At 35.1% G+C, this 27,784-nt stretch overlaps 1 protein-coding gene across 2 annotated transcripts in view; it reads right to left on the bottom strand.

The window, feature by feature from the left end:
* Window positions 1-1,074: 1,074 nt before the first annotated feature.
* Window positions 1,075-27,784, bottom strand: part of FBXO8 (F-box protein 8) — a 40,690-nt gene continuing 13,980 nt past the window's right edge. Inside the window, exons 2-6 of one of the 2 annotated variants that reach the window (XM_082403600.1) lie at window positions 27,045-27,381; window positions 24,613-24,739; window positions 7,684-7,802; window positions 6,838-7,034; window positions 1,075-5,525 (exon numbers count right to left, since the gene is read on the bottom strand). In XM_082403600.1, the coding sequence (XP_082259726.1) occupies window positions 5,338-5,525; window positions 6,838-7,034; window positions 7,684-7,802; window positions 24,613-24,739; window positions 27,045-27,373 (960 nt within the window). In that variant the 5' untranslated portion in view covers window positions 27,374-27,381 and the 3' untranslated portion in view covers window positions 1,075-5,337. Of the gene's footprint in view, window positions 5,526-6,837; window positions 7,035-7,683; window positions 7,803-21,723; window positions 21,750-24,612; window positions 24,740-27,044; window positions 27,382-27,784 lie in introns of those variants that run through there. The other variant, XM_082403601.1, reaches the window with a different exon arrangement.

Raw genomic sequence — 27,784 nt, forward strand, 5'->3', positions numbered from 1 at the left:
TGCCATTGACGTGTACCTGGCACTAGTTCTGCCAGTAAATTTTTTCCCCAGAGAGTACTTTTGGGCGACAGAGTGGCGTCCTGGCTTCCCAGGTTGTTGCATTGACAAACTGCAGTGGAGTAAAGTCAAGGGGCCTGACAAAATCTCATTAATCATTTTAAATTAAATCCAACCCTCCTGTACAACCAGGCCGAGAAGAAAGCCAATTTTTTTTTTTTTTTAAACAAATGAAAATTTCCTCTGTAAAGATTTGGTATCTTTCTCTTGTTGGTCTTTAATTTGATTAGACAAAAATAAAATAAAACAATCCACTTCTCTAAGCCTGAAAACAAAACATTTGTCCAGATATGATTTAACAGATCAGCCAAGTGTCTTTTAAAAAATGAAACAAATTTTGAATACAAATACCTGGAAACATTCTGAGGGGAAGCAATACTAGTTAAATTAGGAACACTATTTATCTTTATTTTCTGAGTACTTCAATGAATTTATTTTGTTCTATCTAAAATACATCATCCTTAATAACATTTGAAAGAAGAAATAAGAAAAAAAAAATCCATTATCCATAATATCTTGGTATATTGTATCCCAGTCTGTTCTTTCCATTCATAGGTTTTTGCTTTGTTTTACATAGTAACCGTAATGTGTGTATATATGCAATTTAATCTTCTTTTTAATATTTTTCATTATTTATAACTGTTAACTCACATTATTCATAAACATCATGGCATCATAATAACAGGTCATGAGGATGGGTTCTGGTCTACTTGACCAGTGCTTAGTGTGCTGTCTGGTACCCCGTGTGTACTCAAATATTGGTTATTTTTTAGAAGAGCCCCAGGTTTTGGGCATTCTGGTTGTTTCTATCTTTTTCTTTTTTTGAAATTAAAAACAATGACGTGACTAAGAGTGTACGTACTGCCTTTCCTCTATTTTGGATTGTTTCCTTAGGATGGCTTCCCAAAGTGGACATAATTCACTTACAAATGCTTGTAAACAGCTGTAGGCAGTTCAGCTATTAATAGTGATAAATTAAGAAAAAGTTCACTTTAAACACAGTAAAACAGACTCCAATTAGAATAAATGGGTTATTATTTTAAATATATAGACTTCTGAACAAGCTCTCATTGAGCACCATATTAATAATATTGCCAATCATGTAAAAGATCAGTTTAGAGACGTAACAAGATCAATGGCTTAAACTCTCAAAATTAAAAAAAGACAATCAAAGTAGCAGTAATTTATGCAAATATTTGAAATTAGAAGACCCAGAGAAATGAATTTACATCTAGAATAATACATAGGTTGAATCTGTATTCGTTTTTTTAAGAGTTAACTCTAAACATTCTGATTTGTAAATTGTGTACACTTGAAAAGTCTGGTTATATTTTTTTGAAATGCAAATAGTAAAGTCATCTTTCTATATACTTATATATTAGAAACTAAACCAGGGCTAAAATAATTCAGTTAGGTTTACTGAGAAACTGCTTTGGGCCAAGGTCTGTGTTAGGTACTGAGGGAGACATAAGAAGAATAAAATTTCCACCTGCAAGAATTGAGAAAGTTGCCCTGGAGGGGAAAGAGTCTGAGGGGACTTTGAAGGACAAATAACATTTCAATAGGTAAAGAGGCGGAGGGGTTACAAGCTTTCCAGAGAGAAAGCACCACAGATGAGATTAGAGAGTGTTAGTTTGAACAGAGTGCACTTAGAAAAAATCCTGTTGACGATCAATTTGGAGGGCTCGTAAAAGTTTTCGAGCATTTTCTCTTTTCCTTTTCTTAAAAAAATATAATCTGTACTGTATTTTGAAAACATAAGTAATGATGATGTATAGAAAGGATGCACTAGCAGAATGCAGTTGGTATGGTGTGTTCTGGGCTTGAAACAACACGGCCCTTACCGGGAAGGAAGGTGTAGACAGCTCTGGGTTGCGACCATAAGTACTCTTGTGGGTTTCCGCAGAGCTCAGATTACACATTGAATAAGGAGGTATTGGGCAGAGACGATATAAAAGCCATTAGCGCTACTATGATTTTCTAGCCTCAAAGAACTCAGCCCCAAGTGGAAAAGGTAGACTCGAAAAGGTCTGAGTGTAGACGGGAAAGGAACAATCTGCTTGGGCTGCGGCACATGCAAAGCTCAGCATCCTTCTTGAAACTCCCCTTCCCTAGCTCTCGGGATGCCATTCTTCTCTGGTCCTTCTACAGTTTTAACGAACCCTCATTTTCTTTCTTCTTTTTCTCTACCAAACCTGAAATGCTGTGTTTCCCAAGTATTTCTTTTTACTCAACATATTCCCTAGAGGAGGTGTCTTTTCCCATGCTTTACCTCGTATAACGTACTCCAATTCTAATGACCCCCAAACTTACATATCTAGTCTTATTCTGTAGCTGCAATGTTCTGTTGATTCTTTCTAATTCAAAACATCCAAAAATTGGAAACATCCTCTTTTCTATTTCATCCCATTGGTTGCTTCTCCTAGTAGCTACCTTTGATGATAGGACAACCAGATCCTCATATTAGAAACCCTTCTCCCAAATCACTAAATCCTATCAATTTTCAGTTGTTTTTAAAAATTCATTCCTCCTCTGTAAATCCTCTGCCACTTGCCTAGTTCAGGCCTTACAATAGAATCTGACAGGCTGGGAGCAATCCTTGACCTTAAAAAGATCACATTTTGATAAAGAAGTTGGACATGTAGAAAATTAATTAACACCAGTGGTATGTATGATAGAGACAGTCTTTGAGAGCTTTGACCAAGAAATTATATTTGAGGTGGATCTTAGGTGATTAGTAGGGGGACTTTAAATATTTATTTGGTTCCACCAGGTCTTAGTTGAGGCAGGTGGGCTACTTAGGTGCAGTTCACTGGCTCCTTAGTTGTGGCATGCATGTGGGATCTAGTTCCCTGGCCAGGGATCGAACCTGGGCCCCCTGCCTGGGGGTGGCCCCCTGCCTCCTAAGCCTCCAGGAGCGTGAGCCTTAACCACTGCGCCACCAGAGAAGTCCCAGGGGGACTTTAGATACAGGAGGGAGGGGAGGATGCTACAGAAAGAACAGCTTGTAAAAGGCAAAGACAGACCAGACCATATTTGAGGAATGTTGCTGGAGATGAGGCTTTAAAGGTAAGCAGAGGCCAGATCGTGAAAGGTCTTATATGCCACACTAGGGAGGCTACACTTAATTTTGTAGTGAGAAATGAGACACTGAAAGACTTTCTCTAAACTCTCCCTACTGATCATCTAAGAGCCACCTCAAATATAATGATAATGTGGGTAAATGCAAAAGAGCATTTTTTCTTAATTTATTTAAAATATATATGACTGTCCAAAGCAAATTATACCATTATATTGTGGAGTTTATAACATAGGCTATATATAAGACAGATGACAACTGTAAGATAACCAACAGGGTAAATACACCTCTATGGTTACAAAGTTTATATTTTATATTAAGGAGTACAGTGTTAACTGCATATACATTGTGTAAGTTTGCATATCTTGATATGGGTTTGGTTTACACAGGTGTGTGCATTTATGAAGACTCATTGATTAGTACACTTACTAGAATTATTTTGTCATAGAATTCAAAATTATGCACATGTGAAATATATTTAGATATCCGCTTCAGAATCTTAGAAATTGTTTACTACCAGTCTGAAAGTCCCTTTGACTTTCAAAAGTTGTTTTGGTTATCTTATGTCTTGCCTTTGAAAATTCTGTAGTACATCGTTCAGTTGTAATATTAGGGCCAGATCTGGAAGTCAGGATTCTACACCTCTAGCAAGGACTTCCCCCTCCCCCAGTTCCCTTCCCCTAAACTAGCAGCTCCACTCATCACTTAGCGTATCATTCCAAAGCTGATGCTTTTCACTTAGAGGCATTTCCAGCAACTTGTGACTTACCATATAAATACACTGTTCTTTATCATTCCAATGTTAAGTGTTTTAATGATTAAATAACTGTTAAGATATACATCATACATTTGCTCTCCATTAAGCAGTAGTTTTCCTCTCATTACCCAATCATGTAACTTCTGTGAAGGCAGGGCCCATGTCCAGGTATCACTGGTACCTGGCACGATGCTTAGCACATGGAAGGCCCTTGATAAATATAAACTGAATGAATGAATAAAGACTGTTTACTATCACTCACAATATTCCTTTCCCGACTGATTCTGAACAGAAATCATCAAGATTAGGAGAGGGCTTCCCTGGTGGCGCAGTGGTTGAGAATCCGCCTGCCAATGCAGGGGACGTGGGTTCGAGCCCTGGTCTGGGAAGATCCCACATGCCGCGGAGCGACTAAGCCCATGTGCCGCAACTACTGAGCCTGTGCTCTAGAGGCCATGAGCCACAACTACTGAGACCGCGTGCTGCAACTACTGAAGCCCGTGTGCCTAGAGCCCATGCTCTGCAACAAGAGAGGCCACCACAGTGAGAAGCCCGCGCACCACAAGGAAGAGTAGCCCCCGCTCGCCGCAACTGGAGAAAGCCTGTGCACAGCAACAAAGACCCAACACAGCCAAAAATAAATAAATAAAATAAATTTATAAAAAAAAGAAAAAAGATTAGGAGAATAGTAAGGTTTGACTACTTCAGATATAAGTTCTAATGCCAATTTGTTCTTATGTGTGGAAACAGATTTTAACGTGTTTTGCTATGGTTTGAAGGACTGGAGACAACTAACGCAGAAATTTAAAAAATGAAGTCAAGTGATTAATTTCTGTTATAAAAATAAGTGCCTGTTTTGCATAGTAACAAATCAATCCTCTTTTCAAAGTTCAAAGGAAAGAGAAGCTGGTATTGGTTTCTATTGAAGTCAGATCCAACTTTTATGAAGACAGTAATAATTTCATATCAGAATCAAATAAATTTCAGAACTCAGTTTGAGAGAAAAAGGAAAGGCTTTAGTTAAAATCTTTACAATAAAATAATTATGATTATAAACCTTTTTAGTTAAATATGTACACATTACGTGGTATTTTAAAAAAGAATGGAAATGAATAAAGTTTTTCAGGCAAATCTAATGCACAAATATACCATCTTTTTTAGAGTATAATGTCAGTTTAACATTCTTAAACAGCTGTGTCAGACAATGGCTCTGCTCTGTGCAAAACATGATAAGCAAAATTAAGAAAAATTCTGCAAAATTCTTTAGTTCCCCAAGGAAATTACTAAAAAAGAAAAGAGTAAAAGAAAAAAAGGTTGTACACTCAAGCTTGATTGTATACAGAGGCTAGAACGACCAGCACTAATGTAACCCCCATATCTGCTAAATAAGTCCTTGGGTAGTTTTAGTTTGAAGTTAAAAGTGGAAGTCCTAGCAACTGTGCTCTTACGCAGCCACATGGCCAATAAGGTAGATGTTGTCATAAAGGTGCCCCACAAAATCTTCACTAATGTTCTGAGCAGCACGGCGGGTATTTCGAATAAATTCTCTTTTTGACATTTTATTCTTCACATGAGGGCTAGTGAGGTCAATGGAAAGTAGAATCAAAGAGTAGCACAGTACATAGACAGCATCTGGAAGGAAAAAGAAACACCTTGAATTACTGGCTGGTTTTTAAACTGCGGTCTCAAAGGCAAAACTGTTCACAATTTCTAAAGCTCAAGATTAGATTATAATTAAACATAATCGCCTGGGCCTTCCCCAGTTTGGTGATGAAAGTCTTGTGTCCTAGGAAACTCCTCTCCTGGGCAAACAGGGATGTCGATCATCCTAAATGAACACCAATTCAGTGAGTATTTTCTTCAAATAGTTTAGGACTTTATAGTGAAAAGTCATTCTAAATTTAAAAATTTCAGAATTGGCTTTATTTGTCTCTTGCTTTCAAATGTGATATTCCCATTCAACTACCCATTAAATACATTTGTACTGTCAGTATAACTTCCCATTCAAAAAAAAGTCGGATATTTATTTTCAAACGCTTTTACAAAAACCTAATTTAATTAGAAAGCATTTTTAATGACAAGAAAATGTATTAACTTGGTACTAGAAAATAAAACGTAAACATCTCACAAGACTATTAAATTACCCTTGTCATTTAAGATATGTATTTAAAAGGTCTATGGAATTTACATATTAATCTCAAAAGTAAATCTTTAGGGAAAAAATTGCTAAACTTGAGCCCACGCAACAAAAAATTTTCTTCTTTATATTGTTCAGGGCAATAGTTGATGTTTACTGTTAAAACAGTAGCAAACCGCATGATACTTGCTACTACTACTTGCTACTACTATGGTGTTTATTTTTCAGAATATTGCAGTCTTAATCTTAATAAAGATTGTCTTGCACAAGCATGCTCAACAAATTTCATATGATAGGAAAAGGCTTTGTAATCTCTGTAGTAAGATAAGCACAACAAGATTTTTTTGATATGAAGAGAGAAATAAATCTATATCACATGAAAAAAATACATAGGTGACTCAGGCTATACCATGCCCATATACACATACACACAAACAGTGAAAACTAGTTGTATCAAAAACAAATTTTAGTAGAAAAATTCTAGGTGTTACCTATGTAATATGTGTATTATTAAAAGCTTTAAAAATAATTTCTCAAGTTTTTGATTAGACTAGTAAAAATATCCAATGCTTAAACAAGAATTTTAAAGAATTTATATACCTAAGTCTAACTTTCCTCCTAAAACAGTATACTTACTATATGTAAGTAATAGCTATGACAAACTAGTTATTGCTAGAAGCAATAAGACAAGTATTTGTAATCACAGGAAGCATTTTTCCCCATAGTGAGAAAAATGTCTCATCTACTACTATTTTTACCTAGAGATGGGAATGGGAGAAGGAAGGAATTCACTATATACATTCTTACCAGGACTAAGGCCAAGTTCTCTCATTAAATCAGGGTTACAAGCACAGAATCTATGTGAGAACTTTGTTATAAGTGTTTCAAGATACTCTCCGCGCTCTTCAGGGGCATGGATGTGACGAAAAAATTCCCTCAGTGCATTGGGCAAGAACTGATTTCTAAAATTATGCAGTGTTACAAGGTCATCCAAGACATCTCTCCTAGTAGAAAAAGAAAAAGGTACAGCTTTAGTTAACTTTTCTCTATTAAAAAAATGATGGGAAAAATCACAGATTATTCATTTTTTGGATGAAAATACTTTATTGTTGATTACCACATCAGCAATCCTATAAAGTATATGTGTCTTAAAATTTTAAAACATCAAAGTATGATTATTTATAAAATTAAGCAGTTTAAAAATCTTTCATGAATAGAATAACAAAACAAGGTGAAACTAGAAATTCTAACTATAAAATGAAGGAAAAATGAATTTTTCAGTATTAAAAATGGCAACTTTTTTCAAGTATCTTCTAAAAACAAATGAAAAACAGAATTCTTTATTTTTTTAATCATGAAAATAAGGAGAATCTTCACCTTCCATACCAATCCACATCACCAGAGGTAACAATTGTTTACGTAGACTTTTTTTAAGTGGCTACATATACCCTATATTGTTCTAGAATTTGCTTTTGCTTGTTTCATATAGTATATTGTGAGCAGCTTTCTGTGTCTTTACACAAAGATCTAACTCTTTCATTTAAACGGCTCCACAGTAGCGTATCTTATGGATATACAGTTTTTAAGGTAAAACTTAACTCATTAAGAGCATTATTTAACTCATGTCTGATGAAAAATTAATTTCTTTTTTACCTTTCATCGAGATATATTCTGAGTTTTTTCCAATTTAGTGTTCTTGTACAGAAGATAAACTTTGCTATTTCCTTTGGTGAATCATCTAGGATGCCCTTGGACATAAAGTAGTTCACTCCCTAAGACAGAAAGACAAGTCTACATAAATAAAATCAGTCTTCCTTCATAAATTTAACAATTAGGCAATAGCAGAACAATAGCTATAGATTCTTTCCAGCATTAATAGACTGTTTATAGCTTTAACATGCAAAATACAAGCTAGAACTTGAACTGAAACTGTTATTTGTGGTTGATAGTTTACATGCAATGAAAAGTAGGAAATTCAAAGTTAAGGCTTCTAAAGACATCCTAATTCAATTTTCTGGCTCAGGTCAGTTAAAACTAACTATCCAGAAATATGACCTAAATTGGGGGTAGGGGGGCGTGGGGAAGAACAATTACACAGACTTTAAGAATAAGCCTTACAACAAACACTTCAATTGCCTAATGGAAAACATGATTTCCTAAAGCTCAGACACATATTCTAACACACTTTTCAAGGAAATAGCTTCTTGAGAAAAAAGGATTCTCCAAATCAAAGACTAACAGGTTTTTTCTGGAAAGAATAATCATTAAATTTACTTAAAGTAAAAGGAGCAGAGTTCCAGACTGGTTTATGGGTTGTATACAGTTTGGCTTCAAGCATTGCTATTGATACATTCCGTAAGAATTTAGCTCCAATACACACTGAGGTTAAACATAATAAGACAAAACAATTTCAGTGTTTTTCATAGGGTTTACCTTTGAATTTCCTTTTCTCTGCATGCAAAGTTTTCCAGAGAAGCATTACCTGTAAGGTTGTACCCTACTTTAGATTTAAACCACCAACAACAAAATAGCAACAAAAATATCAAACACTGAAACCAATGTTCTCTCATGTATATGAAGGTCACATTCAAATAAATGCCTTATGTGGATTTGAATGTGCAGTTATTGAAATAAAAGCAGGTGTGTTTATTTCAACTCACAGTTATCCAGATACACGCATTCCCATGAATGCTCATGTCTGGATAATAGCACACTGTGTGCAGTTAATTGGTAGAGAAAATGACATATACACACAACATACTGTTTTCACACGTAAATTCCTTCCGCATTTCTTCCCTTTACAAACACTTACATAGTGATCAGAAATATTGCACACATTAGGAATTCAAAAAATTGGAAGAATTTTTATAAAAACTCTCAGGAGAAAAACTCTCATAAAATTTTTATATTACATTTTTTAAGCAATTTGGTACCATGAGGTTATGCTTTTGAAAGGTTATAATTATCTATAAAATGTAATTCAAAGATAAGATTTTTATATAAAACTAATTTTATGAGGATAACAGGCAATTATTAGCAATGTTATCAAATTTTCATAAGAATTTGAAAAGGATAAAAACAATCCTAAAGCACTGATTTTAAAAAGCATATAAAGAGCAGAATGTGAGAACGTGAAACTTTGCCAACTCAGTGGTAAGCCATATTTCAGACTGCACCCTGGACACAAGGCTAGAGCACATAACATGATCAAGATGGAAAGCCAAAGAACTTGTTTGGAATGAGGCTCTCAGCAACTGTCTGAGGGGGCAGGAACGAGAGAAACAGGAATGCTTGTTCCATCCTTTTCCTCCATTCGTTTGAACAATCGAGAGTTGACTGTATATTTAATTGATCTACTCTACAAAATTAAGCCAGGTTTTGATTTTTTTTTCTAAAACTCCTCCATTTAAAAAGCATAACAACATATTAGAAGTATTTCCAGTGCTTAATTTTAATCCAAGTGATTCAAAGACAAAGGAATGTCAATTAAGTAGTAATTAATAGGTTCTTTATTCATGCTTACTTGTAAATCAGCATTTAAGAGACACAAAACTAATTCTAATTTACTTTTTAAAAATTTACAAAATGTAAAAAACACTAATGTGATCTTTTAAATAGCATGTAATTCTCTAATTATATGATATATGCCATTGTTAATGTTGTTTGATGCTCCTTAGTTGTAAATTAACACTGGCATTTGCCTTATGCAAGCATCATACAATTGTTGGTCATTTCCTTTTTTTATGGAATACATGTTTGAGAATTTAATATGTAACCTCACTTGAGTTCTCCAAAATCAATCAGATGCAGAGGAGTAAGCAGATGGTTTTCAACCCAGTCCTGAAAACCGGCTACACAGGCTTGAAATCAGCCAACACTGCTGGTTTTGAGGAAAGACAGCACCAGTTTCAAGCCCGGGATTCCTTTGGAAAGGAAGATTACTTTAGCAGGGCTTTCAGAGTGAAGAGTAAGGGATGACAAAACAGAAAAGGACATGGGACCAGATTATAATTGTCTTCAATAAGCAAGCTGGCAACCATCCGAATTCCTATCTTGTTTTGTAAGCAATAAAGTACGAAAGAAACCATAGCATGGGATCTGTTGAATAACTACATATTTGTTTAATACATGTATGAGTATTTTTGATTTTTAATAATGTTTTACAAGAATGGTACAGAGGAATCCCTAGATCATATAGCATTAATTATAGTTATTAATCAGGACTGAAACTCTCAGCAGTATATGTGTGTGTTTCTGTGTGTGTACGTGTGTGCACGCGCGTGTGTCTCACAGGCAGAGAGGAAATCATGAAAATTAATATTAGCCTATATTAACATAGTTTCCAGAAAACGGAAGGTTGTAGCTCATTATCATCTACATGATTCACTAAAAAGTGCCCAATTCTGGAGGTCACATTTTGTGGGGCATATTGACAAATTAGAACTATCTGAATAAAGGAAACCAGGGCCTGATTGGATTATTGGAGGGTCTAGACTTCATGTTATGTAAGGAAGAGTTGAGGGATACAGGGATATTAGGTCCAAAGATGAAGCTATTTAGAAAAGAAGAAAAGATTAAGGCATAAGACATCTGAAAAGATGAAGACTTATGACATCTGTGTCACAAGGAAAAAGGAATAAACACTGTGTGTGGTTTGAGTGAAGACCTTAAGCTGATGAAAGCTATAGAACTTCTTCCCCAAATAATGCACACTGCCAGGTTTACAGTGATAGACACAAGTATAAGAGTTTTGCTTTAAGAAAATTTTAAAATAGTGTCTTTCAAGAGGTCCCTTTCCACAGAGTTATGGGAACTCAAGTCCAAGTAGAAAGCTAGGGGATGAGCAAGGTAAGGAAACTGAGTACAGCCTACTCACTTGAAAAATGTATTAGTATATAGGAGGAAAAAAATGGCAAAATTAAAGGGCAAAAAGAGAAGAAAGAGAAGATAATTGGAGCTGCAAGTAGAGAAGAGGAGAGCAGGGGAAAGGAATGAAAACACAGGTGGGGTCTAACCTGCTTTCTCAGCCTGGAAGACAGGATAGCGGTACCGGTTTGGAGACAGGTGCATGAAGAAAATGTTAAAAGACAAAAACAGAGTGCATGTTGGTTTTCTTTTTAGGAAGGACGAGCCATCTGGAGAGAGTTGAAAAAGAGAGCTGACTTGGCTCCTTGGGCAAAATGGTAAAGATTTCTACCAACAGTGGTGCAGGGTACAACAGGGAATCCACTAGGAATAAAGAAGAGGAGGGCCAAGCGGCAATGAAAACGCAGGAGAAGTTAAGGTGAATTCATCTCATCTCATGCTAAGGTTTTCTTTAATAGAACACATGCTGTCAGTGATTCAAAGACAAAAAAAATCAAGAAATTCTGTAAAGCATTCTCCATGGATTATGTCACTAAGATTTGTTATGCAAATGACAGCACCAAGACTTAAACACTCCAATCAGAGTGGTAAGCTGTTTAGACACAATGTTTATTTAGGTGGCAAACACAAATAATTCAAGAAAACATATGCAAACAGCTAAAGCCAATATTAAGAAGGAATTCAGAGTGAAGAAAAGGATGCGTTGGAGCTTAGCCCCCTACCTAACGTATCTCTCCATTTGCTTACTACGATAAGAATGGCTCCTTTCACACAGCAATTCCGGTTTTAAGATATATCTACTTTCTTTTCTTTTCTTATATAAATACCCATGTTTTTCTCTCATCTTTTAATAAAGGCTACTTTTTGGAATCAAATCATTATTATCCACAGTGTGCTTCAAAAGTAAAATCTACCATATACATGTTCAGAACCAAAAAATATGTATCTGGGGACAAAGTGAATTCTAGTAAACTAGGCATGCAAAGTACTGACTTCTGCTGTGAAGCTAAAACTGCTCTTAATAAAAAAGTCTTAATTTTTTTTTTTTTTAAAGTGCTGACTACTAGTACTGAAAGTACTGGCAACTGGCCCAGACACTTGGCAGACACACTGTGTAACAGTTGGTATCAATAAAAGAAATCACTAATAAAACAAAACTGACATGCTAGGGAGTACCCTTAATTTGTTTCCCTAAAGAACAACTTAGGAAAGAAATTTAGTTAAAAAAAAATTCTTCTTTAGCTAGTTTTGTTCAAATTTGCAGTTGTATAAAATGTAAAAATCAAGTACCATGGCTACTGCTGTTCAGGTAATAAATCTGTCCTTTGAACATTATACAATAGAAAGCGAACTGGACACTGCACTTAATTTTCTTTTTAAAAGGACATTTGAAAACTTTTAGAATAACTATCCTTAAATTTTAACAATAAATATTTATAAAACAAAATACTTCAATCTAGATTTCTAATCTATTAATATTCAAGTATACATTTTAACCACAGTGAAAGGAACAATTGAAATGTAACATTTTTGCACTAAAAACACTGTAAAAATAAGATACAATATATATTGTGAAAGCTTTTATTTTAAAATCTTCATTATTTATAAAAAGTTAGCACATCAGAGTGCAGCCTCTACAGGTCAGAGTATTCCCATTGTCTTGTTTGAAAATAGCAGCAGCAGTGGTTAAGATGACATCTCAGATACTATTTCTCCTTTTTATACTGCTAGCAGAATTGCTAATGAAAATGTAAAATCTATCAATTTTTATCCAGTCCAGCAGTTCTCACTCCTCCTATGTAATTAGAGAACATGTGCTCTACAGTTAAAGGAAAAAACCCATAGACCTTGAATAGATGAAATTCTTCTAGGGATACGTATTCTGCAAATTAAAAAAAAAATCAACACCTTGCTTTTTAGCTGAAGTGAAATAAATGCAGAAGATTACTTAATGAGAAAGTTTAAGACTAGGTATCTATGTTTTTACGCTGTCATTTCATTTCATTCTGCCCACTAAGTTTTACCATGCAACTCTCCTATGTATATAACACTGACCTTCAGCACACAACTTCAGAAATGTCACACAATACTTTTATTCGTGGTAATTTTATTCATGGTAATTTACTCTAATTATTCCTAATCTAGTCACTAGATTGAAAAAACTAAAGCAAAAACTATGCCCAAGTTTTTTAAGTTGTCTACACAGAAAGATTATTTTATAAGAGTAGTAAGTAATGCTTTCCTCTGACTGAGGTACCCACAACTAGGCTATTCACTGGAAGGTTCTATGTGACTTATAACTAAGAGGAAAAGGGGGGTAATAAACGTTGGGAAAGATATGTAAAGATAATGTTGATGTCAGCTTCAAATCTGAGCTGCAGATTTCAGTCTTGTCAGTTCCCTGGGAGGAACAGCGCGCACACGCTGTCCACACTTACATGGAGAAGTGACAGTTGTGGAGAGAAGAGAGAGGGCCCATGTGGCCAGTTCCCTCTGATTCAGTTACTGAAATTGGTCAGAACACCACATTCTATCTGGAGGATAATGAAAAATCATGAGTATGGACTGAAGTCAGCTTATTCATGGACCTGTTTGAATTGGCAAGGCTTTCAGCTTCCAAGAACAATTTATGGAAGGCTGTCCGTACGTGAAAGCGCACAATGCTGAGAACAGTCACACATACGCCCCAAACTATTTGTAGCTAGAAGATGTCAACGGGAAACTCACAAAAAGGAGGGATAGTTCAAAAATAAAAAATCAAAAGAAAAATGGAAAATCATCTCTAATGGAGTCCAGGAAAAATGGAGGAGAGGCGTGGGACAGATCTTTCTGCTTCTTTTTCATAGGAGAGAAAGCAACGACATCAGACAAAATAACATGAACTTCATAATCTAAGGTTTCAAATAACAATAAAAAGTCCCTATTAATTGGTTCTAATAGCCTCAAACAGAAAACGAGCCATGCCTGTGAGTTCTCACAGTCTCCAAGAAGTCACACCCATAACTGGGCTAGATCACTGCATGAAGATGTTGTTACTTGTGATAAATTACTGCTAATAATTAAATATAGCAGTCATTACTGCAATTAGTATTGACAATTGCTGGTAGGTGATGTAAGCTTCTAGAAAAAGCCCCATCTCTAATCTGTCTGTAAATTAGAAAAACACAGCATCCTAATCAAAGTATGGAGATGAAACTCTATTAGGTTAAGGTATGATAAATAACACTTCAAACTAATGATAAAGTGACACATTTGAGCACTAATGTTAGTTTAGAATTCCCACTTCATAAAAATCACACACAAATATTGCATTTGCAATATGTGCATTTATAGATATACACATACATACATACATATATGGCTATTTAAATGACTAACTCTACTTTGATAAATAAATAAAAATTACAATTTTATCATATTACCTAAATTCTAGAATGTACATTTATAAGTATGTTTTAACAGCTCTGAATCAATTTTTAAATAAACAAAATCCTTTTTAAGTGTTCTCCTAACTGAGAACATATACTTTCAAAAGGAGGTTAACATTTAAAATTTTTTTAAAAGCCCAAATCTTAACAGTAGACAAGCAGAGAGGCTGGGATTTAAATGGTAGTTTCACTGCCAACACATGTGCATATTTCTTCATGTAATTAAAGTATCTGTTCATCCTACCACCATTTCAGCCAAGACACATTTTAACTTGAACATAATTTTGGACCTCGATTTATTGCTTAAAATGTCTTCAAAAAGATTAAACCAAGCAGTACCACTGAACCAAAACGTTATTGTATATGCAAAGATTGCTCATCACATGTCAGAAAATGAAATTAAAGGCAAAGTGTGTCACCATCTAAAGCTAGAAGATGTTGGTGTGACTGATACATACTTCATGAAGGACCATTACTCAAGTGTCAAATATTTATTTACTACAATCCAAAAGTTCCAGGAGAGGAAGAACCTCCAAGCCTAGAGCAGTGCCTTCTCCTGTGTGTGGTGTGTGGAGCTCTACTTCTAGTATAAATACAAGACTACATTTTAGTGAGCACTTAGAAGCACTAAGCATTTAACACATATAATTTCATTAAATTTTCACAACACTACCATGATATAGGTACTATTATTGTCCCCCCCTTTTTTTTTTTTGGTCACGCCGTGCAGCTGGTGGGATCTTAGTTCCCGACCAGGGATTGAACCTGGGCTCTTGGCAGTGAGAGCTCAGAGTCCTAACCACTGGACTGCCGGGGAATTCCCCTATTGTCCCCATTTTAGAGATGGGGAAACTGAAGCACGGAGAGTGTAAATAATTTGCCCAAGGTCAAAGTCATATAACTAGCAAGTGGAGAGATACTTAATAAGTATTTGTTGAATGAATATTTGAATCTCTCTGTATAAAGCTTCCAGATGACTTTCAAGAGAAGCTGTAAATTTGTAAGGATTATATAATTCAAATAGGGGAAAAAAAAGAAAATAATAACATAAGAAAAAAATAACATAAAAACCTATGAGTTGGACCAGTACACTGTAAATGCCTCAAATTACAAACCCCCAAAGGTCGAAGTAACCATTCCAAAAATAAAAAGCAACATGTCACTCTAATGATATATTTAACTGCTGATAAGTGATTCAGAAAGATGTCAAGACTTTGATTATAAAGAAGGCATCTCTAAAAACTTTGATATGAAAGAAAAAAAGGTTACATAATCTTATGGATAAATGTACACTACAATTAGTTGGTCAAAAAGTTGCATTTAATGTAGTGTTTCCTTCTAACTTCCATATTTCAAAGCTGTAATTAAATTGATGGATGCTGTACAAGTGATGACATCCAATAATTGAGGAAATATTGTCTTTTCAATTACTGAAAAAGCACTCATTGTGACACTGGTAGCAGCAATTTCAAATTCAGGAAAGAGATGTAGGAGAGACAACTACCTTGGACATTAAAGCTGAGAACTTAAATCTAGAAAGTGATGTCAAGTTTCACTGAAAATGTGGTCACATCAGATAAAGAAGAACATGGTAGAGGTGTCAAGGTGGTCAGAGAGGGTAAAGTAAGGAAACAAAAGGCAAACAGATTTTTCTTTGAAATGTACTTAAAATATTAATACAATACTGCAAAGTCTCTAGGTACACTTATCTAAATTTGTAACAAAATTCATACAAAGAAAAAATCTTGCTCATTTTAGCATTTCACATTTTTAAATTTGTAGTATGAGTGTTGTGGTGCTAAGATATTACAATTCAAATATTCTAATTTTATTCTTTCCTCTAGTCCAAAGTCCTAGATCAGTACATTGTGCACTAATTTCAGTATGCTTTTACCCCAGACAATTTACACTTAAATGAGGTAGCAGATTCGTATTTCCTATAACATACTTAGGAAAACAAAACCAAAACCCATCAGGTGGTTTGAGTGATGAATAAAATATGGAATACTCCAGGCCTGAATCTTTTTCAATTAGATACAGACTAGCAAGCAGCCTGGGAAACTGATTCTCTTTGAAGCTTCTGAAAGGTTTACACTGAGTCTACTAATGTCCTTCTATGGACTGATTCTAAACCACATGCTGGAATGCCTCTTGCAGACAAGGAAGGGTAAGGGAGGGTGACCACAGATATAGTATGGTCAGGGCAGAGTGTAAAATAAAGTTGACCTCATAGACACAGGAGAAAGTTTTCTTCTTAATCATAAAACCAACACATGACAGATCAGATTGAAACAGACAGAAACATGCATCCATATACACCCACACATACATCATGTTGCCCTGAAGAGAGTTAATGGCCTCTAGTTTAGTATGACTTGACCAGCTGTACCTGGTTGAAGGTTATTAACTTATTGAGAGGATAATATTCAGTGTCTAAGAGGCATAATTTTGCCCTTTGACGCTAAGGATGATCAAGGTAAAGGGACTTTGCCAATGAATGTGAGTGTTTTAGGTCTTCGGGGTAAATCATCTTTATAGAGGAGAAGCTATATTTGGTGAGGGACTCCTCTCATTGTCAACTAGCTCTTTTTACTCTAAACTCTCATCAGCAAACTGGAGATAAAATTAACTTGCTAATGAGAATTAGCAATGCTTATTTTTATGAACAAATTTTTGTTCAGGATTTCACATCAAACTCCTATGAGTTTGGGTAACAGCAGTGATGATGATATGATATGATGATGCAGCGTTAGGATGTCTTGATTACAAACATAGGAACCTCCATTCACAAAAAGTACAGGGATTTATTACCTTGTATAAGGAATCCCAAACTACTAAGGCTCCAGGTTTTTAGGTTCACACATGGCATCACGGGACCCAATTCTTTCCTTCCAATGTGCTATTCTTGGTGTGTTGTTAACAACCTGCATGGCTTCAAGGTGGCCGCAGGTGTTCCTGTCACCGCATCCTTATATACCGATGTCCAGGACTGTGCGTGTGCATATACAGTACTCTTTTGTCACAGGGTCTGTGTCATAGGTCAGAACTGGATTACATGGATGTCATGGAAGCCAAGGGGAATGGAAGTGACATGATTAGCTTGGGATAATCTATATTTAGCTCCTGAGGAATGAAGCCAGCCTCTCAGCTGGTCGAGGTTCTTTATCTAGTGAGGAGTGTTAAGTGATGGGATTTAAACACTGCCCCTACAGGACTACTGTGATTTTTCAAAAATAACTTTCACAATTGAATATAATGGAATTAGAAGAACTCTAGACATCTCCTGAGTTCCACTTATATCCTTTTGTTTTTCCACACTGGGTAGCAGTAACTATTTCCTTCTGGTAATCAGGCTCAGTCACTTCAACCACAACATAATTATCTACCCTCATACCTTTTTAATTTTTTCCTTTTGGTCTGTTTCCTCAGTGGCAGGAGGACTAAAATGGCAAGAAGGTAGCCTCCGCAAGCAGTTTGAATTGTTGTGACTGGTGTCAGTATTCCTGCCTTGAGTATTAAGGTCTCTACACCAGCAGAGCCCCAGAAATAAGCGAAGGAAAATCACAAATTTTTCAAGTGGCTCACTAGTGAAAATAGTGGTGCAGATGCTTGGATGCCTTCCCAAAGGCCGTTTCGCTCCTTTACTGCTTCTAGCATCTCAGCCACAGTTGCTAAATCATGTTAAGTCTAAGCCAATCACATAACCCTTTCTATTCTGTTCTCTACTGGTCTACGGGTGTTCATGTGATTCAGTTCTCGTGAACTGAAGGCTCTCGAAAAGATTTTTTTCTCTCTAATAAGCATAAGGAATTTGAGGAGGGAGTTTGCCCCCTTTCTTTGTGCTGAGGGTACTTTCATATGACAATGTGATATCTTGAGTAGTGGCAGCTACTTTGTTATCAAGAGAGGGCAAAAGTCAACACACTGAGGTCCCATGAATCACTGTATCACTGAAATAACTCTGGGATACCCATTCTGGGTGTCTTCTGAAGTAAATAAATTTATATGGTTTAAGCCATTATTAGGTTCATTGTTCTTTCAAGCCAAAAACACCCTAGATGAAACATACAGGGAAGGTGGGTACTATAAGCAGCAGATCATACTGAAAGGAGCAGCCTAGTGCAGGGCACTGAGGACCCAATTATTCCTATATATTTTTTATTTTCTTTTTATTTTTTAAACATCTTTATTGGAGTATAATTGCTTTACAATGGTGTGTTAGTTTCTGCTGTATAACGAAGTGAATCAGTTATATACATATACATACATCCCCATATCTCCTTCTTGCCTCTCCCTCCCACCCCTCTAGGTGGATACAAAGCACCAAGCTGATCTCCCTGTGCTATGCGGCTGCTTCCCACTAGCTAGCTATTTTACATTTGGTAGTGTATATAATAAGTCCTTGCTACTCTCTCACTTCGTTCCAGCTTACCCTTCCCCCTCCCCGTGTCCTCAAGTCCATTCTCTATGTCTGTGTCTTTATTCTTGTCCTGTCCCTAAGTTCTTCAGAACCTTTTTTTTTTAGATTCCATATATATGTGTTAGCATATGGTATTTGTTTTTCTCTTTCTGACTTACTTCACTCTGTATGACAGTCTCTAGGTCCATCCACCTTGCTACAAATAACTCAATTTCTTCTCTTTTTATGGCTGAGTAATATTCCATTGTATATATGTGCCACATCTTCTTTATCCATTCATCTGTCGATGGACACTTAGGTTGCTTCTATGTCCTGGCTATTGTAAATAGAGCTGCAATGAACACTGTGGTGCATGACTCTTTTTGAATTATGGTTTTCTCAGGGTACATGCCCAGTAGTGGGATTGCTGGGTCGTATGGTAGTTCTATTTTTAGTTTTTTAAGGAACCTCCATACTGTTCTCCATAGTGGCTGTATCAATATACATTCCCACCAACAGTGCCAAGAGGGTTCCCTTTTCTCCACACCCTTTCCAGCATTTATTGTTTGTAGATTTTTTGATGATGGCCATTCTGACCGGTGTGAGGTGATACCTCATTGTAGTTTTGATTTGCATTTCTCTAATGATTAGTGATGTTGAGCATCTTTTCATGTGTTTGTTGGCAATCTGTTTATCTTCTTTGGAGAAATGTCTAGTTAGGTCTTCTACCCATTTTTGGATTGGGTTGTTTGTTTTTTTGATATTGAGCTGCATGAGCTGCTTGTATATTTTGGAGATTAATCCTTTGTCAGTTGCTTCATTTGCAAATATTTTCTCCCATTGTGCGTGTTGTCTTTTCATCTTGTTTATGGTTTCCTTTGCTGTGTAAAAGCTTTTAAGTTTGATTAGGTCCCATTTGTTTATTTTTGGTTTTATATCCACTTCTCTAGGAGGTGAGTCAAAAAGGATCTTGCTGTGATTTATGTCATAGAGTGTTCTGCCTATGTTTTCCTCCAGGAGTTTATAATGTCTGGCCTTACATTTAGGTCCTAGATATATTTTAGTTTATAATATTAGCTAAGAACTTAGGCATTCTCTCTTTCTTCATGCTATGAGGCACTGTTCAAAGTATACCCATTTTATTGTCAACCTGGCTCAGGTTCTACTATCTACAGCTGAAGTTTATTCCTGAGAGACTGATCTAATTTCAGTGGAAAGATAAAGTCAAATTTCTAGACCTGTAGAACTAAGGATAAAACCTCAAAAGGCAGTACGTTTGCCGAACTAAAAAGCATCTAGCGGCCTGTCAACCTTCCCTGGGAATACTCCTGTGTTGCAGGAGACTTAATAGAGTTAGTGTAGAGAACGAGATACCAAGGATATAATGATGAATGATCTGTTCCAAGTTATTTGACACAGATACTTAATCAATGTCTACATGTAGTTACTTGAATACAATATTGTTATCAGGTTTGTCATCCTACTCTTACTTTCCAAACTAACGTTTTCCTTAACATGTTAGACTACAATCAAAATACAGAACAGACAGAATACAGACAGAAGAGTCTTGGTTGTCAAGACTCAACTCTGTTTTATTTTATTTTTTTGTAATTGATACTCTCAGACCAAAGGAAAGAGAACAAATAATTATAGATCCATAGACTTTCAATAAAAAGAAGATTACAGGTAAAATAAACATCAGATAGCTGTCAGTGAACAACAGGATATTTCAATCATTCAAGCCAGGTATCTATTCATTTAAGAACACATATTCATTTACACATAGAAAGACTGCAGATAATCTACACTAGTGTATCTCAGAATGTGTTCCCTGGAATGTTACTTTATACTCCCCCCACCCCGCCCACCTGCCAAAAAGACACTATGTCAAATAAAACTGCATAATACTGCATACAATACCCTCCTCTTAGATATTCACAATGTGCATCAGTATATTACAGGCTTTGACAAGTTATTCTGTAAATAAGCCAACTAATCACAACCTATCATGGTCAAATTTATTAGACTTGGGAAATCCTTTGACTAGGTCCATTATCCTGTGGAATAATTATTACAAAGAATACATTTGGGAAATGTGTAAATTCTGATGATATCAGGGTTTTGTATCTCCAGGAACGAAAGTTATTTTTCATCATTGTTTCTATGCTATGAAGTAATGGCAATGAACATTTTTCTGCTGTATACTGGAGCAAAAAGTAAGATTTAATATACGAGATATTGTAAAATCTGAGTATAAACACCTGAGTTCTTTTCTATAATGGAGAACTCCAAATTTCCTGTTTATATTTTAGCTGGTCCAACAACAAAAAGAAGATGATAACTCAAAAATAGTTCGTGCATACATTTCCATCTAAAAACATATGTTTAGGTCAAATTTAAAATGTTTCTTCTAATAGATTCTATTCCAGATCAATCTAATAGAATGCATACGGGTCTTTCTATATGAACACAGGAAAAATGTGCTTACATAGTTTTAAAAAAGACTTCTTTTACCTGACCCCAATGAGGATATCATTTTTAAAATTTATAAACATATTTATAGAAATATGAATAAAAATAAACCTATAATATAAAGTTAAACCACATTCACTACCAATTTCAGAAGCTCTAGTTTTAAAAATAACTATGTCAAGAAAAAGTTTAATACTAAATGGAGCACAGGGAATATAGCTTACTGGCTGATAAGTAAAATTACTTTATTATAATACTGCTGTGGAATAAAATCACACACGTAACTTGTACATGCAGGGGAAATACAGCCTAATGTAAACAGATGGTTTTTAGCACATTCCTTTACTAGAATGTGGTCACCTGCCACAAGTACACAAGCTCATGCATAAGATCAAGACTTTACATACAGCTGAGATCACAATGTCATGCATATAACAGCAGCGTGCTAGACAATCGTACCACAAACTGTGCGGAAGTTCTCCCCCACCCCATAAGCCACTGCCAGCAGCTGCTGTGGAGTTTGGTTACCCATATCCGTGACATGAACGATGTCCTTTGGAGAATCTCGTTCCCTGTGGCTGTAAGTATTCTTATTTTTATAATATTTTAATGATGCTTGCTATCAAAATGTTAAGTACAGAACTAGAAATTATGGAAAAGTAGACTTGTTACAATGCTGAACAATTATATACATCTTAATCTCAGGTACTTACAATAAACACCACTTACATTTAAACATATCATCAAAAATAATTTACTTCTCAGGCTTAAATGAACCCAAATAACACATCTGATGACAGTGCTCCAGTGAAGGGGGAAAAAAAAATCAACCTCCATAAAGTACTTCCTGATTGCTAGCACTAAAAAGTCATGGCAAGAGTCATTCTAAGACCTGGCTAAAGTATGTATGACTCATTGTAGGTAAGTTCTATATAAAAACACCTATTAGGATAATCTTTCAATTATATTTTGGTTGGGTAAACAACCAAATTGATACTGATTATTTATTAGTCAATGAGAGCAAGTGTGGAATAGTTATCAAAATACTTCTCCTCATTTCCCTGCACCTACAAGTGTATTTCAATGTCCTTCCATGCTTATTTATGTCCTAAGTATATTCTGATAAAGAGAGAATTCTATTTTGTTATTAGGCGACAGCTGCTTGCTGAGTTACTGATGTCCATAAAAGCATAGAAGCAGAATTCTGGAACCAAAAGTCACTTTGAATGGTTCAGTTCCATGCCGCCTGGCAGCAGTATGTGCCCCTTTCAGAACAGTAAATTCAATACTTCTGGAATGCTCCAGGATATCCCTGAATCAGGCCAGGGAGTAAAGAAAAAAATACAGCCAACTCTCAATAACAATGGTAGGTAGGATGGATAAGTAAAAATCTGAAGATCTAAAAATCTTATTTTAATTAGTAAATTGAATCCCCTCTTTAAGTAAAGATTTGACTTAAATTTTTAAATATTTTTTTGTCAGATAAAAAGAGGACTTTAATTTTGCCTCTTTTCTCTGGCCCCCCGCCCAAACACTCTAGAGGAGGTGTAACAAGAACTCTATAGTCTGATATATGTAGCTGCAAAGATGGAAACATATTTTGACATCTAGCTTTTCCAATTTAGATATTTAAAACTACCCATATCATATTCTAGTATAGAAGGGCCTATCTACAGTTTCATCTTTGCATAATAAGGATGTTTTATAACTTGTTTAATAATTGGTACTCTTTTAGTGAGGAACGACTACTTACCATAATCAATATGAGCAATCACATCCAACTTGTCTGACTTTGAAAATCTATAACTCAGTACTTACCAAGTTACACTTTCCTTAGAACGTAACATTTGCAAGTGATATGAATTGAAGATGACAGTTTTACTCAACACTGGTGTTAATTCATGACTGGAGCCAGTATGCCTTGATAAACTGGGCATAAGACAGGGCATGTAATAATAGCTGCCTTTCCTGATTCCTGCGTATCTGGAGTAAAACATTGTATTACCCTGCCCCAGTTCTTCTCCAGTAATCATCATTCAATTAACTCAAGATACTGATGCAAAATATTTCTTATTATACTGCTAGTCATATGAACTGTTTTAATTAGCAACATCCACATTATATTGGTTTCAAATCTGTAATTTGAACTTTAACTTCTTATAAATCATTCTACTTTCATTAAAAGTATCAGTCTTCTATTCACTGAAAGTAAAAACTGGTGAAAGAGAACAAATATAACATATTTGTTACTTATAACATATCTGCTTTATAACATATATACTTTGCTGTATTTGGGCTAAGACTTAACTGATGATGTATATGTATTAGTAAACCTTTGTAGCAGTGTTATATTTTTATTCATGTACAAGAAAAATTTAACAGAGAAATCATATATAATAAGCAAAAGTCAATTTAATTTCAAAATGTCATTTGTATTATTATGTGCATATTTATAAGATCAGTAGCTCTTTAATATTAATTAATATTAATAAAAGAATATTAATATTAAGGTAACTAGGGAGTCCTTAATACCTCTACAACAAATGAAGAAAGTTGGTTTTTGAAAATTAAATAAATTAAAATAACTGCCAGATAAATTTTTCCATAGAAAATGATCGACCCATAAGTATTAGTTCTGAGTGTTACATAATTTCTATTAGATTTCTAAGAATACGTCTAGTAGATACTTAAACATTTCTGAAACTCTGAACCTTTCCAGAATATATTAAAATAAGAACAGGGGTGAGGGGGAATCAGAGAAAGAACTGTCTTCACATTTTGATCACTCATATATTATGTTAAGAAATAATTAAATAATTAGTTAATTTCAAACAGTTCTTTTTGCTTCTCCCACTCTCTCTGCTCTCTATTTGTGTTTGCTTATTGTCTTAAGAAAAAAAGAATTAAAGAATTAATGCAAAATTATTCAGTTTTATAACAGAATCTATAAGTTGTTTCTATGCCATTATGTATTAGATTGTTAAAGGCATTATTTAAAGACATTTTGATGTGTCACAAGCTAGAAAAATGTCCTTTGTGATTATCTCTGATAAAAATAGCATTGTTACTAAATGGACATGATGAAACAAAGTAAATGCTGCAGATAAAGTTTGATGAACATATTTTGTGCTCTTGACTTATAATGTAGTAGTATCTCAACCAAGTCCAGTGGAGGGCTGCGTATATGTCATGGAAGCTGCCATACAAAGTGAGCCGGCAGCAAGGTTAGAACATGACATGGTAAGGTAAAAAGAAATGACTAAGTCACACAGCAATAACTTCAAATACCGGGCTTTGCAGTGATTGAAAAGTCATGTTCAGTGACTTGTAATTTACTTGCAAGTTCATTATGTTGGAAAGCTGCCGCAAGATAACAATAAAGTTCAACTGTCACAAATATTCAAATTCTTCACTTACCTCATCTGGGTTGGCATTAAAGGTGAGGCTGCCTTCATCCAGCTGCATGTACAATTTTCTAAAAGAAAATCCTAGAGGTGGGTTCTTATTGTATATGGAACAGTGACCCCAAGTGGATTTACACAACCTGTAAGTAAGATAAAATCGGATGAGAAAACATGACCATATTGAATTCTTCTAAGTTAAACATGTATATGTATGATAAAATAGTGATATGAAATAATATAAAATTGGATTTTACAGCTCTAAAGTCTAAAATGTTTACTTTTATACTTGTTTTATTTGTTTACCAGAGTAAGATAGACAAATGCCTTCAATTTAGCAATTTTGACAGCACTTAGTAAATGTGAGTTACAAAGATTAGTAATATCTGTGAGTCCTACTGAAGTTAAACATAAATAATGATGATGATGATGATGATAGCCAACATTTACCAAGTGCTTACTAGATGCCAGGCACTATTTAAAGCATTTTAATAGTATTAACTTGCTCAGTCTTTACAACAATCCCATGATTTGGTGCTACAGATAAAGAAACAGACACCATAAAAAAGCTGCCCAAGGAAACACAGCTTGATCTGAATCCAAGGAGCTTACTCCTGAGTTTGCAGTCTTAACCAAGAGTTTAAACAGAATTAAGCAACTATGTGCTCTATTGCGAAATATAACTGAATTGGTGGAAGGAGGAAGGTTGCTGGGCAGAGGGAGAAATTGTAATGCTATAACTTCAATACTTAAATGAAAAGTTGCAACATTAAGCTTAGCAGTTTTTAAGATACTGCTTCAAAACGCTGTTTGTTTTCTATCACAACTATATATGATTGTTTACAAAATCTGTAACACTTAAAATGCTAATGGTTCATACCTCAAAACACACTGTTTCTAGACACTGGTATACCTGTTTCCAACTCTGTTTGAGGCATTAGCTCCTGGTTGTTATTTGAAAGCTAACGTTTCATCTTATTACAATGCCTGGAAATTCTGGATGTATACCATATTTTCACTTTCTGATATTCATCATTGATTTCTGGCTCAAACTTCCCTCTTTTCTCACACACACAGCTTACAAGAAAACAAGAAAGTTACCATCTCAGCCTGTAACATCAAAATTTCTGAGGAGAGTGGGTAAAATATCTAATTTTATATGGGAATATCTTCTTAATAGTTAATTTATATCCTTGCATTATTTTTACCATCCAAATGAAATCACTGATCTCATAACAATGAGTTTAGTAACTTGTTTAGAAAATTATCACTATTTTAGCAGTCTCTTTAATCTAGTACCATGCTTTTGATTTTATTACTAAGCTACGTGAAAGCAACAGAACCTCTCAACATCCAAATTAAAAAAACAAAAAACTAAGCTAGCCTTTAATTTATCACTAAGAAAAAAAAAAATCCAAGCGTCAGATATATAGGCATAATTATGTGGTTAACACTAAAGGAAGCATTTCTTTTAAATATGAACAATCCAAATTTAAATCCCAAATGAAAACTACATTCTGATTGAGTTCATATAAGTACAAAAATAAACTCTTCTACAAAGTTCAAATATAGGATCATAAATTAAGTTTGATGGGAATACTAAAGTGTAGAAAAGAGGTTATAAATAAAAGTGAGCCAGTTTTAAAGTACTTTACTTTCCTCTTACACTGAACAATTAAAAATTAATAACTATACTTTAAACATTACTAATAGAATTTCCTCTCACTTCCACAGTAACTTCATTATGACAAGACAAGGGAAGAATAACAAGATGATATTGATGAGTTTTAGTTATTTGAAGGTTGAGAAATGAACTACATAATTAATACTATAATTCTGTAGTATCGGGAAGCCCGAGTTAAAAATGTCGTTGTTGGTAATACATTTTTACTAAAGTTTGGCTATTTAGATAATTGATTCTCTCCATAGATTTTCATTGAAAAAAATGGTTTTAAAGTCTCAGAAAACTTGTTTTTAGACATGTTTTACTCTGTTCAGAAGTTTCATTTTAAAATAATGAGACTTAAATAAACTTTGGTAAAGAATGCTAGAAAACCCAAGATTCAACGATTCTTTCATTTTCATGACTCATGTATACTATCTATTAAGGAGTAACTTAGGTTCCATAGATTCTATTGCACCAAAAGTTCTTAGATTTATAGCTTAAATTTAAACTGGTAAAAGAGCTGCTGAAATTTCTACAGTCTCCTTTCACTTCAGCAAGTAGAGTATCTCTTTGCTTTCTAATATTTGCCTAATTCATTGAACAAATAGTGGTTAGAAAATATAAAAAGTAGATGAAATATTCACCAGGTAAAGTTTATGCTAACAAGCAGCACCAACCCCCCCCCCCTCAAAACAAACAAACACAAAAAACAAAAAACCCACAACCTGTAGGCAAGATTCTACTTAGAGCTATCTGGATCAAACACGGTGGGCTGAACTTACCCTTGCCAGAGAAGCTCGTCATTGGCCAGGTCCTGCCAAACACAGGAAGCTAAGCAGAGATCCGTTGCATTCAGGTAGGACAAGATGGTAAGGCTTAGCTCGGGAGGCAGCATTTCCAAATTAATGAACCCTTCCTGTTCTTTCGATTTCCTTGTCTTCAAAAGATGATATATATCAATGCCCCCTTGGACTTGTTTGCGATGACTGGTGTTGGCAATGCTGCTGGCAGCCATCCTCCTGCCCTGCTCTCTGCTGAGGTAGCCTTGCTCACTGTAGCCTTGCTGCTGTAGCTGCTGGTTTCTGGCCACTCTCCACAGCCCCTGACCCATCTGCGAGCCTGGGAGAAAGCCAGAATGGAGTAAGAAGGCGACATTAGAAAAGTAATCCACCTTTCCCTGCGGTACAACACGTCTACATGAAGCATTCATTTATCAGAATTAACACTGCTCATTAAAGCATATTAAATGGAGTAGGAAATTACGAATAGTTGGAACACAGTAAGTATGAAACTTGGATGGAGAACTATTTAGTTTGATTATCACCTTTATCTCAGTTTGCTAACCATTTTCAAAGTCCACAGGTGACATAATCATTTTTCACAAGGTAAGATTTAAAAGTTACTGACGTCTTAAAGACTCTTACAAATTATAATTATGTGGACTTATGGGCCAGTATTAAACACAACTCTGATCAGAGCACAGGACTTCACATAAAAGACCTGTACACCCTGCTTTTTATCA

Source organism: Balaenoptera borealis, assembly GCF_965194805.1.
Source record: "Balaenoptera borealis genome assembly, chromosome: 8".
Lineage (NCBI taxonomy): Eukaryota > Metazoa > Chordata > Mammalia > Artiodactyla > Balaenopteridae > Balaenoptera > Balaenoptera borealis.